Raw genomic sequence first — 16965 nt, forward strand, 5'->3', positions numbered from 1 at the left:
ACGAGGGGGCGGGGCTCAGATTCCTGTCAGCGGCGGCGGCGGTAGCGGCGACCGTCAGTTTTCGCTGAGGAGAAGCACGAAACGGACCCGTTGGCTCTCCCCCTTCCCTTTCCCCGCCCTAAACCCCCCTCTTGGCTCGCCGGGAATTAGTCTCTGTGGAGTTTCTCCTTCACCTCGTTTCTTCGGTCCTCGGCCCAGTGGAAGTCACTGCCCTCGAAGAGGAGGCAGCGGCAGCCGCCCTCGCCTTGCCGCCCCCGGTTCGGTGCCCGCGATCCCGGAGAGGAGGTGCCGCCGCCACCGCCGCTCCCCCCCTCCCGCTGCCCTCGGGCCGGGCTGGGTCGAGCTGCGATGCCCTCAGACTTCATCTCATTGCTCAGCGCGGACCTAGACCTGGAGTCGCCCAAGTCCCTGTACTCGCGAGGTGAGTCAGGCTGGGGGCTGGGGCGTGGGGGCGAGGAGACCGGCCCCGGGGCCACGAGCCGCGTCCCCCTCCGGGGCGAGGGGCGGCTAAACCCTGGCTGGGTGGCGTCTTGAGGGGAGGGTACCGATGGAGTTGGGGTGGTGGTGGAAGGGGCAGCGGGAGGAGTGGCAGCCCCTCCCCCGCAGAGCCGCGGGCTGCCTTGGGCCCAAATTCCGTCGGCCCCCGGGTCTCTGCGGCACCAATGGCCCTCAGTGTCGCCCGGCCCGCCTGCCCCCGCCACACTCCTCAAGCGGCCCTCGGCCTTCCCTGCTCGGGAATCCCCTTCGGACTGGGCCCCAGCGTTGGGGCTGCCGCGATCGGTGTGCGGCTGCTCCTGTTACCAGGACCCTCCTCCCCAGCAAAGTTGCCCGAAAACGGGCTGCTTGGCCTGGGACCAGTGCTGGGTACAGTTCTAGGTACAGGGTCACCATTCCCCACCCCCTTCCAGGTTGTTTATGCGCCGTCGTTTTACCCTCTCGGTTCGGCCTAGTCCAGTCTCTCCCCTTGTTGGGACTGCCCCGCGCGACCAGGCGTTCTTTCTTTCCTCGTCATCTTATTGCAGGAAAGGGCCCGAATATTCTTAGCTTTCCAGCTCTGTGGCATTCTCGTTACTAACATCTCCCTTTCGTACAAAGATGGGGTGCTTTCTGGATTAGTTTTTATTCCTCTCCTCTCCCGGGTATAGCAGTTCACAGACGCTGTCCGTGGAGAATTTTCTCTTCTTTGCCGTGTAAGACTTCGTTGCAGGGAGGGGGGACGTTGGATAGAGATTCCCATCTTACAACTATTTTGGCTGAGGCCTGGAGGGGATTCCCAGTATCTAAAATATTAACACTTGAGCTCATCTCAACCGGGGTTACATTCCTATACTGGACAGCACAAGAATGTGTCAGAACAGGTTCCCTGTGCAAGGGGCATCGAACCCAAATACTCCCACTGCACTCTACCACCTTTTAAACCACAGAGGGCAAGAGATGTAGCTGGGTTATAACTATTTGACCATACCAAAAAAAAAAAAAATTATGTGGCATTAGGCTCTGCTGTCTTTAGAACTTTAGGATTTCTTCAATTTTTAATGTATCCATCAGCTGATTCCCACTGCCCCTTCCCCCTCTAGGACTCCAGATGCACATTAATGTATTTAAGTAAATCAGAGTTTGATAGTTTCGTCTGGAAGTTACTGGACTTTATGAACTGAACTGACTGTTGAGTTTGTACACAAAGTCATACTTAGTAACTGTAGTCATTGTCTGTTGCTCTGATGACTTTGGTTGGCAGTCCCTATCCTGTAGGATTTTTTTGGGGGGCAAAATTACGTGAAAATTGGTGTGTAGTTTTGAGGGTAAGAAGGAAGAGACAGTTATCAAGCGATGATTCTTAGAGGAAGACTAATGTGGTACAATTGTGTGCTAAAAGTAGACATTAACACCTTTTGGACATCAATAATCGATAATTTTCCGTTAAACATATATATGCCTGAAGAAAATGTAAATTTAGTATAGAGACCCAAGTAGAGGCAATTCACCACTCCTTTTGCAGGGACTATACTCACAAATATGGGCTTTATCTCTTAAAAATACATGTCACTTATATAAGAGATGTGTGCTATTCCTGGCATATATATATATTTTTTAATAAAATTATTCAGCGTAAAAAGTACTTAATGCTTTTTGTGTTTTTCAGATTCTCTGAAGTTACACCCATCACAGAATTTTCATAGAGCTGGACTATTGGAAGGTCAGCAAAGTGCCATTTTAAAGCATATTGTGTTAGTATGCAAAGGCTTTCTCTGAAATAGAATTTAAATGGGAAAGTGTGAAACTTTGCAGACTCACACAATGTAGTTTTTTCTTAAAGAGCCTGATCCTTCTTTTAGAGCAGCTGAATGTTTTTGTGGATTTTGTTGCTGGATTTGGTCTGCTTGTATCTGCTTTGAGAAAAAACAAAAATCATTTAAAATTGTGTTGGGTGTTCTACTCTAGAATTCTAGATCTTAAGTCTGGGTTTTTACACACAAACCAAATATGAAAAGGCACAAACATTAAGTTCGTGAATGTAACAAAAGTGACACTGAATACATCTAATTTAAAAACTCAGAATTTAGAACTTTTATATGTTGAGCATGTGAAAATGGTATATTATTACAAAAGTATTGATGTCATTACTATTGTATTGTGTTTAAGGATATGGAAATCTAAGTGAGTTAATGGTTGAGCTATGCTTAGAATAAAGGGTTTTAAAAAGTTCTGGAAGTGTTTGTTCATAGAATCTGTAAAGTAATTTAAATTGGCAACAGTTACTTTAGAAAACTTTATTTTGTGTTTTTATCATTTAATACAAAATACTCTATTTCTGTGGTTTTGTAGCTTTTGAAGTGATTTCATATATCATATTTAAATCTTATAATTACGGAATTGGACAGCATGGCTATTATTTTCCCCACTATACAGATAAGTAAACTGACTGAAATGAAGAAACTTGGGGGGAAAAAAAAATCACACAGCAGCAGAAACCATGCCTTTTGTGTTTTAATGCTGTTTATACAAAACCAAGTGCCACTGTAAGACAGATGTAGCTAGTTACTTAAATATTTCTGTGGCTCATTTTTAAAAACAACGAAATATTTAAGTTTGGCTTGAATTTAGATTTTTGCCTCCTTTATAGGCAGTTTGGTAGAGAGGAGGGAAAAATGGGTTTTTAAATTGAACTTGAGTTTAATGCCAATTCAGTTACTTATTAGCTGTGTGACCTTCCCCAAAACCCACTTCCATCAAGTCAATTCTGACTCATATAGCAACCCTATAGGACAGAGTAGAACTGCCCCATAGTTTCCAAGGCTGTAAATCTGTGGAAGCAGACTGCCTCATCTTTGTCCTGCAGAGCAGCTGGTGGGTTAGAACTGCCAACCTTTTGTTTAGCAGCTGAATGCTTTCACCAACACCACCAGAGCTCCTCTATATGACTTTAGGTAAACTGATTTTTACCTCTCTAAACTTCAATGTTCTTTCTATAAATATGTAGATAATCTCTTTCAGTTTAGTGAGCTAATGTTTATGAAGTGCATAGTTTAATATCTGATTTAGTGTTAGCTTTTTTCCTTTGATATCAGGGAACTTGTTTTAACAGTGTACTTAAGAGCATATGAAAGATTGTCTAATTAATTATTGATTTTATTTGTACTTAAAAGAAGCCCATAGATACGTATTTGTATGGAAAGAAAATATTTTTTAAGACTATAATTTGAAGTGAGAACTTCTTAAAGGTCTTTCTTAGTGAAACAGATGTCTGCTTTTTATTCATATTGTTCAGTTTGTGATCATATTGTAGAGTCATACTTGTCTATACAAAACCATCAATTGCCTGGGCAACAAACTAGAGTATCATAGTCTTAGAGATTATCAGGCAGGAGGAAAGTATGAGGGGGAAAAAAATAAAGACTGTTAATTAATGAAGCACATATTTTTGAGTTGATGGAAATGTAAAGATAGCTATTTAATATATATACTTATGTGTTTGTGTCTAAATATTTAAAGATTTTTCAGTTTGGTTGAAAGGATACTCACTTATTTAAGTAAGACTTTCACATGTGGTGTTGTTGTGTGCCATCGAGTCAGACCCGACTCATAGCGACCCCTCCTTGGGTTTCCGAGGCAGTATCACTATGGAAGTAGATTACCCCATCTTCCTTCCGAGGAGTGGCTGGTGGGTTTGAACCACCAGCCTTCTGGTCAGCAGTCAAGTGCCTTAGCCACTACACTACCAGAGCTCCTAGACTTTTACATACTATATATGAAATGTATCCTTGTCAAGTGTTAGTTCCTTTTTGTTTTTGGTACACGGTATTATAAGAAACTTGTTTGGTTGTATAATGAAGCATTTACTGTATATCAGTCTATTTCTATTTTTTAACCTTTTGTTACGGACATTTTAAATACACAGAAGTATATAGTATAGAATAATGAACCCCCATGTATGTACCCATCACCAACCAAAAAAACCAAAGTCACTGCCTTGGAGTCAAATCCCCATTGGGTTTCTGAGGCTGTAAATCTTTACAGAAGTAGATTGCCCCATCTTCCTTTTGCAGAGCAGCTGGTGGGTTTGAACCACTGACCTTCTGGTTAGTAGCCTTATCAGTTAGTCACCAAGCTCCTTCTATACCCATCCTCAAGCTGTAACAATTAACAATGTATGTCTAGTCTTGTTTCTTTTATCCTCCCCCCTACTCTAAACTGGATTATTTAAAACAAATGCCAGATATGAGAACATTTCATGCACAAATACTTTGTATTTTATATTATTTCTTACATTAATTTTAAAAATACTGTATTCCAGGAAATACATATTCTGGTTTATTTCAAGAAAGTCTCTTAGTCTCCCCTGTGGTCTTTTCAAAATACAACATAGCAAGAGGTTATTGCTGCTAGTGTGTACTGTACCCTGTAATTTATGTTAAAAACAACAACAACAACAAACAAACTCACTGCTGTTGAGTTGTTTTCCTGACTCATAGCGACCTCTTCTTGGGTTTCTGAGGTGGTACCTCTATGGCAGTAGGTTGCCCAATCTTCTTTCCGAAGAGTGGCTGGTGGGTTTGAATTGCCAGTCTTCTGGTTAGCAGTCAGATGCCTTAGGTACTACGCTACAAGAGCTCAGAATAGGGTTCAAATCCTTGGTCTGACATTTACTGGTGTGTGGCCTTGACTTTATCATTTAATCATTTTATGATTCATTTTTCTTATCTTTAAATGGCTAGTTCCTTCATCATAGATTGTTGAAAAGACTGAGGCAAAAACAATGTAAAGCATTTAACCCAGCACATAGTAAGTGCTCAATAAATGTTGTTGTTATGTGCCATCGAGTCGCACCTGACTCATAGCGACCCCTCCTTGGGTTTCCAAGGTGTTATCACTACAGAAGTAGATTGCCCAGTCTTCCTTCCGAGGAGTGGCTGGTGGGTTTGAACCACCAGCCTTCTGGTTAGCGGTCAAGTGCCTTAGGCACTGCAGTACCAGAGCTCCCCAATAAATGTTAGATATAAAAATGTTAAAAAACAATGTATATAGGACTTACTTTATGTCAGGAACTATATAAATATGAACTTAAAAATTCTCATAACAGCTCTTTGAGATAATTACTATTATCCCATTTTACAGATGAGGAAACTAAGGCATAGTAAGGCTCAATAATTTTGTGTGTCAACTTGACTAGGCCTTGTTGAGTGGCTGGGCAGCTGGTGGTAGTTATTCCTTATGGTAAGATTTGTAATTAACTCCGTGGTGGAATGTATTGGAGCAGCTGAGTAGCTGCTTTAGTGATATGGTCTGCTTCCCATATATAAGAAACAGCTTTGGGAGTGGTCTCTAGCTTATGGCATGCTTGAACCCTGCATGTAGCCATGTCATTGTTTAGCAGCTTGCCATGCTCTGCTGATATTGGGACTTTGAATGGACTTAAATGAATGGCCTGCCATGTGGTTTGGTAACATCAGGACTGTGTCTTTTCATTTGTCCACCTTGGGCTTGTCATCCTCAAAAGCCAGCAGCTGAGTGAAGTAAAGCCTCTAGCTTCGTTGGGCGGGAGCAGGAGGGCCAAAAGGCCAATGTTGAGGGGCTTTCACCCAGCCTCTAGAGCCTGGCACCTTGAACTCGGACTTAAAAGCCTCCATATTGTAAGGATAAACTCCTGTTTGTTCAAGGCATCCCATTTGTTGTATATTCTTGTCGAAGCGGCACTAGGTAACCAGAACACTTACTGAGGGTCAAACAGGTAGTTTAGTTAAAGAGCCAAGATTCCAAACCCAAGTATTTTCACTTTAGAGTCTGCTCGTACTCACTGTTCTATAATACTCCTATGTTACATAATATAAAAGATTACCTAGTAATATTATGTATGCATGCGTTGTATCAGTAGTATAGATTTCCATATAATAAGGAAATTTGAGTAATTAGTACTATACAGTCTGCTAGTTTTTTTAATAGGACATAACTTTCCAAATTTAAGTTTTTCTTTTAGTAAAGCAAGGTTGGAAAACCTGTAGTTGTGTATTGTCAAACTTCAGAGATAGATTCAAAATATCTTTATTGTTCAACTAAGTTTATATTTATCTACATATACTTAATGCTGATCCTTCCTTTTACTACCTTTTTATTTAATGTTGTCATTGCTTGACAGTGGGAAAAGGTGTCTAGCTATTTAATGAAATAACGTATAGCCATTACAATGATGTTTCTGGGATTCCATTCTCAGCTTTTTCATGCTGATGGTCACTCTTATCCAGGATGATTGTCCTTGTTCTGTTCAAGGCATAATAAAAGTGTCGTCTATTTAAAAAAAAGTTTCTAAAGACACTAAATTACATGTACAACCCTTAGTTAAATAAGTAAATAAAAATGATGCATTTGCAATTATATAAAAAATAGTTTGCATTAAAAAAATCCTGTAGAAACCATATTCTACAGGTTTTTACTTTTTGATTCTGTTTTTGTATTTTCCCCACCTTCTTGAAAGAACATTTATATATGTTTAAAAAGATAAAATGGGTTATAGTTGGGGAGTTCAAATTTGAAGGTTAGGGTTCTTCTTTGAGGACTTGGAAAAAATGTTTAATACAGAGAAAAAGGTACCATTTCTTAATGGAAACAATACTCATTTTGACCTCTATTCTTTGTTTGCCTCATTTAAAAAAAAAAAAGATAAAATAGACAAGATGAAATAAGAGGTCATTCTAGAAATAGAGAGGTATAAGGTAATACGGTAGAAAATCACAGATAAAAAGGAAAAATATAAGCACATTGGAAAAGATAGAGAAAACCATATTAGATTAAAATTTTTAATACTTTTTAAAAGCATAAGTTAAGAGATTATATGAGGGATCACATTAAAGAACTGGTTAAATAAGAGCTACATGTCAATATGATGCAGTCCTGTTATGAATGAAACATTTGCAACTAGAATATTTTTAAAAGAAAATATAAAAAAATTACAGTTAGATAAAATAGATTTTTTTTTTTTTTTTGTTTAACTACTGCTGATGTGTTTAGTATGGTACCATGTATAACTATACTTTTTAGTTCACAACGAAAATCCTAACAATAATAGTGGTGTTTTTATTGACTGTGTGAAATATTTCCAAATTGCCATTATGCCTGATTGATTTATCTTCCTAGGGCCCATGTTAGTAAAATTAGACCATTAACTCCAGTGAAATGTATGAAGATGTCTTACTGGAAAGAAGAACTTTTTGAAAATATTTAAACATTAAAAATAATCTTTTGAATTATTTTCTTATTTAGTATCTATAAATCTCAATTGAGCCATATGTAATAATAATGAAGTTCAAACATATATTAAAAGTCATTTCAGTGTCTCGATATATAGTAGAGCTGACAAGGGACAAGGTTGTGGTGACTTCTTGGCCACAGGCAGGTACCCGGAAGGAGTGAGTAGTTGGACCTGTGGGCTTGGGACCATGGTCTCGGGACATCAAACTCAGTTGGCATAATATACACAAAAACATTGTTCCACATCCTGCTTTGGTGAGTAACGACTGGGCTCTTAAAAGCTTGCAGGAGGCATTCTAGATGCAGCAGTGGGTCTTTCCTCGTCCAGGAAGGAATAAGGAAGACCGAAGAGGAATTGATGGTTTTGAGTTGTGGTGTTGGTGGAGAATACTGAAAGTACCATGGACTGCCAGAAGAATGAACAAATCTGTCCTGAAAGAAGTGCAGCCGGAATGCTCCTTGGAAGCGAGAATGGCCAGACTTCGTTTCACCTACTTTTGTCGTATTGTCAGAAGGGACCATTCCCTGGAGAAGAATATCATGCTTGGTAAAGTAGAGGGTCAGCAAAAAAGAGGAAGGCCCTCAACAAGATGGATTGATACAGTGGCTGCAGCGATGGGCTCAGGTGTAGCAGGGGTAGAGAGGCTGGCGCAGGACCTGGCAGTGTTTTGTTCCGTTGTATGTAAGGTCACTGAATCGGAGCTGACTCGACAGTGCCTAACAACAGCAACAAATATTTTACAGGTATTTTTCACACTTAATCCTCAGAAAAACCTTACAATGTAACACCCATATTTCATAAATGACCAAACTGAGTTACACAGGTAACTCACTAATTTTTCCGAGGTCACTCAACCAGTGGAATAGGTTTGAATTTGAATTTCTACCATTTGACTTCAGAGTTGTGAATTTATATTCTCTCTCTGTCTCTCTTTTTTAATACATATTATTGAAATGTAATTTAGGTACAATGAAATACACTCTTTTACAGACGTTTGATAAGTGATGTTTACATTTTGGGCCTTCATAACATTAGACTCTATTCAGATGGTAAAAAAAGTACTTTTTGTAAGATTCTTTACGTAAGCACCTTTTATAGAGTAATGAGAAAAATTCTGAGCCACATATTAAAATCAGTAAAGAATATGATGATGAGCCTTTTGGGGATGATTTTAACACTCAAAATTAACAAATGGTTTAGCTTTGGTGTATGCCTTTAAGATTTAGCTGAAGCAAATGGCTGAGCAAACCATTTCTCTCTTGGCTGATAATGGGACTCTGAAGTGAAAAGTAGGGGAAAGATAAATAAAAGCCACCACCTGAAGAGAATTACTTTAGAATGGAGATGCCTTGGGCCTCTTGATTTCTTTGGCAATAGTTTTATGGAAGTACTAAAGATAATTGCTTCATATTTCTGCTGGTATGTTTCAGAGCCAAACTAAATTTGAGAAGAGATGAGTGACAGAAGCAGTACTCAAAGAGGTCTCAGGAGTTTTTTTTTTTAAAGTATGGGTAGTCTTGTTCCCTGAACTTCCTGAAACTTCTGTGTTGGGAATTAGAAGATGTGGACGGATTCTAATTCTAGTTTGGCCATCAGACCCTGTATAAAATCATGTCGGCACTCCTTCAGCGGAGATATATCATCAGCCTTGCCTACATAAGAGGTATAAGGAAGAACAACTGAAATAATATTATAAGGCTTTGATAATTGTATAGTGCTATATGAATAGTGGGAGCTCTGGTAGCATAGTGGCTAAGGCACTTGACTGCTAACCAGAAGGCTGGTGGTTCAAACCCACCAGCCACTCCTCGGAAGGAAGGTTGGGCAATCTACTTCCATAGTGATACTGCCTTGGAAACCCAAGGAGGAGTCGGTATGAGTTGGGTCCGACTCGACGGCACATAACAACAACAACATATGAATAGTAGGAGCTCTGATTGCACAGTGATAAAGATATTTTGCTGCTAACCAAAAGGTTGCCAGTTTGAACCCACTAGCCATCTGCAGAAGAAAGATGAGGCAGTCTACTCTTGTGAAGATTTACAGCCTTGGGAATCCTATACTAAAAAACCAAACTCATTGCTGTTGAGTCGACTCTGACTCATAGTGACCCTTCCTTGGACTTCTGAGCTGGTATCTCTATGGAAGTAGATTGCCCAGTCTAGGATTGCTATAAGTCGGAATCGACTAGATGACAGTGGGTTTGGTTTGATTTTATATGAATAGTGATATTTTACATGTTGTTGTTAGCTGCTATTGAGTTAACTTCTGACTCATGGTGACTTCATGTACAACTAAATGCTGCCTGGGTCTGTGCCATTCTCATGATCAGTTGCCAGTCAGATTGTTGTGATCCATAGGGTTTTAATTGATTGATTTTCAGAAGGAGATCAACAGGCCTTTCTTCCTACTTCATCTTAGTCTGAAATCTGTTCAGCATCATACCAGAACACAAGCCTCCACTAACAGATTAAAAAACAGACAAACCAAACTCACTGTTGTGGCATTGGTCCTAACTCATAGTGACCCCTCCTTGCATTTCCAGGGGAGTATCTTTACGGAAGCAGATTGCCCACTCTTCCTTCTACAAAGTGGCTGGTAGGTTTAAACCGCCAGCCTTCTGGTTAGTGGTCAAATGCCTTAGGCACTGTACCACCAGAGCTCCCCCACTGACAGATGTTGTTGTTATGTGCCCTCGAGTCAGACCTGACTCATAGCGACCCCTCCTTGAGGTTCAGAGGCAGTGTCACTGCGGAAGTAGATTGCCCAACCTTCCTTCCAAGGAGTGGCTGTTGGGTTTGAACCGCCAGCCTTCTGGTTAGCAGTCAAGTGCCTTAGGCACTACACTTCCAGAGCTCAGTAGTTCAAATTCACCCAGAAGTACACCCACTGACAGATAGGGCCCTGTTAATTTACTTTTGTTTCTTCACTTCTTTTTGCTGTCTCTCTCTCTCTCTCTCTTTTTAATCTGTCCCTTTCTACTCATGAAGAAATGTTTGTGATTATTAGCCATTAGAGAGATGGAAATCAAAACAACCATGAGATACCATCTCACCCCAACATTAATAGTAAAGTTCAACAAGATAGAAAACCATGCTGGCAAGGTGGGAAAAAAAAATATTGGCAAGGATGTGGAGAGATGATACAACCACTATGGAAATTGGTATGACAATTCCTTAAAAAGTTGGAAATAGAAATACCATTTGACCTAGCAATCTGAATACTAGGTATAGATCCTAAAGAAGTGAGAGGCAGGATGTGAATAAATATATGCACACCTATGTTCATCACAGCACTGTTCACAATAGTAAAGAGGTGGAAACAACCTAAGTGACTGTCAACTGAGGAATGGATTAACAAACTGTAGCACATACACACAATGTTACTCTATGGAACCCTAAAGAATAATGTAGAATCTGCAAAACACTGCACAATGATAAACTGGGAGGACATTATGCCAAGTGAAGTAAGTCATAAATAGTCAAGGAAAGGTTTATAGATAGAAGGAAATTTATTTGTATATAAAGGAAGTATAGAAATGTACCCATTTTAAAGGGATCACTTTTTAACAAGTGTGTATAAATTTGTGACTTCTCTGCTCACAGTGATGTCACTTTGAAGACTAAGATGTGCCTGACCCAAGCCTTGGTATTTCTAGTAGCCTCTTACTCAGCTGAAAGTTGGACAGTGAATAAAGTTGATAGAAGAAGAATTAATGCATTTGAACTGTGGCTTTAATGAAGAATACTGAAAATGACATGGCTTACCAGAAGAAAGGCACTTGACTGCTAACTAAAAGGCTGGTGGTTCAAACCCACCAGGCACTTCTGAGAAGGAAGGTTGGGCAATCTACTTCCGTAGTGATGCTGCCTTGGAAACCCAAGGAAGTGTTGCTATGATTCGGGTCCGACTCAACGGCACATAACAGCAACAACAACCAGAAAAACGGACAAATCTGTCTTGGAAGAAGTACAGTTGAAATGCTCCAAGTGAGAATGGCCAGACTTTGTCTTTCCTACTTAGATATGATATCAGGAGAGAGATTGGTCTCTGGAGAAGGATATGGTAAAGTAGAGGGTCAGTGAAAAAGGAGAGACCCTCAATGAGCTGGATTGACAAACAGGCTGCTACAACAATGAGTTCAAGTGTAGCAACGATTATGAAGGTGGCGCAGGACCAGACAGTGGTTTTGTTGTGTTGTGCATGGGGTCACTGTGAGTTGGAACCAGCTTGACTGCAGCTACCAACAGCAGCATGGGCATTTGTGTAGTCACTGTAATCAAGATACTGAACATTTCAATTACCTCAAAAAACTCCCACTTGTTCCTTTGCAGTTAGTTCTGCCCACTCCAGCCCCAGACATTTACAGTGGGCCTGCAGATCCGCACATCCTTGGATTCACCGATTGGAAATACTTGAGAGGAAAAATAAAGCTGTTGTGTGGTCATAGCAGTCCTTAAAGGCTGAGAGGGAGCATAAAGTACTATTTACGTAGCATTTATATTGTATTAGATATTACAAGTAATCTAGATATGATTTAAAGTATACAAGAGTTTATGGGTAAGTTTTTTGCAAATACACCACCATTTTAGATAAGGGACTTGAGCAATTGTGGATTTTGGTATGGGTGGGGAGGGAAGTAGTTGAATGATCCTGGAACCAGTCTTCCATGGATACCAAGGGATGACTGTAATGATTTAATTTCTCTGGTGGCATAGTGCCTTAGGCATTTGACTGCTAACAAGAAGGTTGGTGGTTTAAACACACCAGCCACAGAAGCAAGACTGGGCAGTCTACTTCTGTAAAGATTTAGCGCCTTGGAAACCCTAGGGGCTCTCTATGAGTCAGAATCGACTCGATGTTAGTACTACAGATTAGTTTCACCTTTTTAGAATTTCATATGAATGGAATCAGACTATATATTCTTTTCTCTTTAATTTGTGTTTTTCAGCCATCATAATCTTCTGAAAGGGAAAGCAGCATAAAAAAAGCGGCATAATAAGAAATTTTATATTCTCTTATATGTCTATATTATTCATATAACTAAGTGTTGACTTTTCAGTAATTTGATTTTTGGATTTTTGATGTTTATGTGTAAGTATAGGTTCCAGTTTTTTAAAAAATTGCTGTTTAGTTGATTCTGACTCACGGGGACCCCATATATGTCAGAATAGAACTGTGTTCCATAGGATTTTCTATGGTTTGTTTTTCAGAAGTAGAGTGCTAGGTGCTTCTGGGTGGACTTAAACCTCTAACCTTTTGACTAGTAGCTGAGTGTGTAAACTGCTTAGGTTAACAGGGTGTTGAAGAGTTTAGTAATTCAGTCTACATTGGAGAATGATGTTAGTGATATGGTTTACTTTTATTCATTAATACGAAAATAATTTTGTGGAAGGTATACCAGAGCATATAGTTTCCCCTTGTATTTTATGATTGTAAATTGAAATTTAGAAATTTAAAATTCCATTTGAAAATAATTTCTTTAGAGGTTTATAGAGTTATGTATGTAGGAGGAATGTACTTATTTGTTCTGAGAGTTTCTGTGGATTAATCATAAAGGTAAAAACTGAATATAAGATCATTGTCCCTTTTGGTGAGTACCGTCTTGAGCTTAACGTGTGTTGTAAATGTTCATTTTAAGTAAATTCAGATTTGCCCAGTAGTTAAATATACTTTATGCTATATTGCTTATTTGGACATTAGACATTAAAACATTTTTGTCAGCAATGACAGGGAACACTTAAATACTAGATGATGGGGGCCTGGTTGCACAACTGTATTTATGTGAATTAAAGTTTTCATTACAGTTATCTGTGTAAGGAAGTAAATCACATTGTGCTTAAAAGCGTGTTTTATGGCAATGAAACATTTAGATCCAGGTTAAGCTAACAAATACCTATCCTTCACAATGGAGTTCTAATTAGGAGTCTTAGAGAATTTATGGTAGCTCTGGTAGCATAGTGCATAAGGCACTTGACTGCTAACCAGAAGGCTGGCGGTTCAAAACTACAAGCCACTCCTTGGAAGGAAGATGGGACAATCTACTTCCATAATGATACTACCTCGGCAACCCAAGGAGGGGTTGCTATGAGTCGGGTCTGACTCGACAGCACATAGCAACAACAACAACAGCAACAGAGAATTTATGACTTTTTCCCCTTGGTTTTTAAGGAGCAACTTGCTTGTTCGGTCTTTATTCTGGAACTAATATTTTACTTGAAAGAATATTACTATAAAATGGAATTAATGGTAATAAATTAACATTTCCTTGTGAAATGTTCAATTTATAAACACCTAGATAAAAATAGGTAGTTATAAGGACTTTAGCCAAAAAAACTCAACTGCCATTGAGTTGATTCCAACTCATAGCCACCTTTTTACTACAGAGTAGAACTGCCCTGTTGGGTTTCCAAGGCTGTTGTAAATCTTTACAGAAGCAGACTGCTTCATCTTTCTTCTGTGGAGTAGCTGGTGGGTTTGAACCACTGCCTTTTGGTTAGCAGTTGAATGACTTAACTATTACATTACAAAACCAAAAAACCAAACTAACTGCCATCAAGTCGAATCCGACTCATAGCGACCCCTCCTTGGGTTTCTGAGGGTGGTATCTCTACAGAAATATATTGCCCAATCTTCCTTCCAAGGAGTGGCTGGTGGGTTTGAACCGCCAGCCTTCTGGTTAGCAGTTAAATGCCTTAGACACTATGCCACCAGAGTTCCTATTACCAGAGCACCTTATAAGGACTTCCAAAATCCTGTGAATTAGGTTCGCTTGAGTAAGTGTCTGTACAACTGTATTGAGAACTCTAAGATTTTTTTCTATGATCTTTGTTTTCGTTAAGTCATATTCTCTTGAATATTAGGCTAATGTAAAGTGAATAAATAGGAAACATAAACATAGCTTGAATTGTACCATTTTAAAGACGTTTTCATTTTCTTAGTTTATTTTTGCCTGAGTACAATGTCAAGATTTACATATAACATTTGAATAATGGATGCTTTAGCTAAGATAACTACTTAATTTCTTAAAGTTGATTGTTGCTTTAAAACAAAACAAAACAAAAAACCCTGGGTAATGAAATCATTGAAGTATAGAATGTCATTAAAACCAAAGCAAACTCACTGCCATTGAGTCGGATCTGCCTCATAGTGACCCCTTCTTGGGTTTCTGAGATGGTATAACTACAGAAGTAGATTGCCCAATCATCCTTCCAAGGGTGGCTGGTGGGTTTGAACTGCTAGCCGACAAATGCCTTAGGCACTAAGCCACCAAAGCTCTCATAGAATGTCATTAGTTAAGTAAATTAATGTACTTCACTAAACACAAAGAACACATTTACATTGTAGAGCACAGTACAGGCAGTCTCTGGGTTATGAATGTTTGACGTACATACATCAACTACTTGCCCTTTAATACAGGGCTTTGAACCTGTGCTGTCATGGCTGGCAAAGTGAAACAGGAACAGACTGGTATTTTCACAATTTGAGTGATTCATTATGGTAACTGAAATGGGAAAAGTTGTTGGTTAAAACCCTGGAATGAGAGACTTGGAAGAGGCTTAGTGTGCCCTTTCAGGAGCCTGAGGTGAGAGATTGGGTGTTGGCAGGACTGTGGAGACCCACACATATTCAAAGCCATGTGATTGACTGCCATCTTTGAAGCCCTCCTTTAGTGTTAAGTGAACTCTAGAGGCATAGTGATTAAAGCATTTGGCTGTTAACCAAAAGGTTGGTAGTTCGAAACCACCAGCCACTCGCAGGGAGAAAGATGGGGTAGTCTGCTTCTGTAAAGATTAACAGCCTTGGAAACCCTTGGGCGGTTCTACTCTATCCTGTAGGATTTCTATGAATCAGAATCAACTTTATGACAGTTGGTTTTTTGGTTTGAAAGGATTGAACTAACTCCTACTTATAACAAATTCTTTATTATGATCACTATCACTTGCTGCATATGCAGCTTTTAAATCATTGAATAGGGGTTTGAACCTTTTCTTATCCTAAAGTAGGCTAAATCACAACTGTATGCATTTGTTTCGATTTACCTACAAATTCTTAAGGACATGGCAATGGATATGGTTCATAACCTGGGGATGACCTAGAAATAAAACCTACAAAATAATTTTTTTTTTTTTTTTTTTGTGATTTGGGTGAAGATTTACAGAGCAAATTCACTTTCCATACAGGAGTTCATCAGAATAACTTTTTAACAAAATGTTTCCATCTGAAATTCACCAGCATGTGTAAGATTAACATAACAACTTCTGAATAGAAAAATGTTAACGTATACTCCATTGAGAACAAGAAGCCCTGGTGGCTCAATGGTTAAATGCTTGGCTACTGATGGAAAAGTTGGAGATTTGAACCCAGTCAGTGGCTATGCAGGAGAAAGACCTGGCAGTCTGCTCCTGAAAAGATTACAGCCTAGAAAACACTTCCAGGCAGTTCTGCTTTGTCACATGGGGTCACTGTGATTTGAAATTGACTCACTGGCACATAACAACAATAACAAATTGAGAACAGATGAATAGGAGTTCTTTTCTAGGAAACTAATAATGGTAAAGATGATGATAAGCAAAGTCCCTCATAATTACAGGTATTCCCCTGCTTTTTTTTTTTTTTTTTTCATCGTGATTTGGGTGAAAATTTACAGAGCAAATTCACTTTCACACAGCAGTTCACATACACTTTGTCTCAAGACATTGACCAAAATTTACCACAGTGCAACGGCTCCCCTCCCACTTCTTCCCCGTAGTTACCTCTTCCCTGTGTCCATCACTTCATGCACTCCTGCCCCCTGAGCTGTCTCCCTGTGCATAGACAGCCCTTCTTTCTCCCATGATTGTTCTCTCTAAGAAGTGTATCTACCTCACGTAAATATTCAACTCATATGCCTGTCTTTTGTTTGGCTGGAAACCACCGGTGTGGGTTCAATTCCAGACCTGAAGGGCAGCTAGGGGCCATAGTCTCAGTGCTTCCATCAGGCTCTTTCGGACCAGCAAACCTGGTCCCCACCTTTTTTTTTTTCCCCCAAAGTTATTTTGAGTTTTGTTCCACATTGTTCTCCCTCTCTATCAAGGATCTCCTACATAGATCCCCTTCCAAGTGGATGACAGTGGTAGCCGGGCCCCATCTAGTTCTTCTGGTCTCATAGTTGTATAGGCTTCAGATCAGATGGTGTACCAGTCTCTAGGACTAGTTGTTTCCATGAATTTTGGTTTTCT

The 16965-nt window shown here is 39.6% G+C and overlaps 1 protein-coding gene across 1 annotated transcript in view; it reads left to right on the forward strand.

Annotated features, from left to right (window-relative positions):
• Nucleotides 1-348: 348 nt before the first annotated feature.
• NFAT5 (nuclear factor of activated T cells 5) overlaps nucleotides 349-16965 on the forward strand; it is a 181731-nt gene continuing 165114 nt past the window's right edge. The window contains exons 1-2 of the mRNA XM_007940309.1: nucleotides 349-421; nucleotides 2144-2197. Of these exons, the coding sequence (XP_007938500.1) occupies nucleotides 349-421; nucleotides 2144-2197 (127 nt within the window). The remainder of the gene's footprint in view (nucleotides 422-2143; nucleotides 2198-16965) is intronic.

Source organism: Orycteropus afer, unplaced genomic scaffold (assembly GCF_000298275.1).
Source record: "Orycteropus afer afer isolate SDZICR_OR568_19922 unplaced genomic scaffold, OryAfe1.0 scaffold00067, whole genome shotgun sequence".
Lineage (NCBI taxonomy): Eukaryota > Metazoa > Chordata > Mammalia > Tubulidentata > Orycteropodidae > Orycteropus > Orycteropus afer.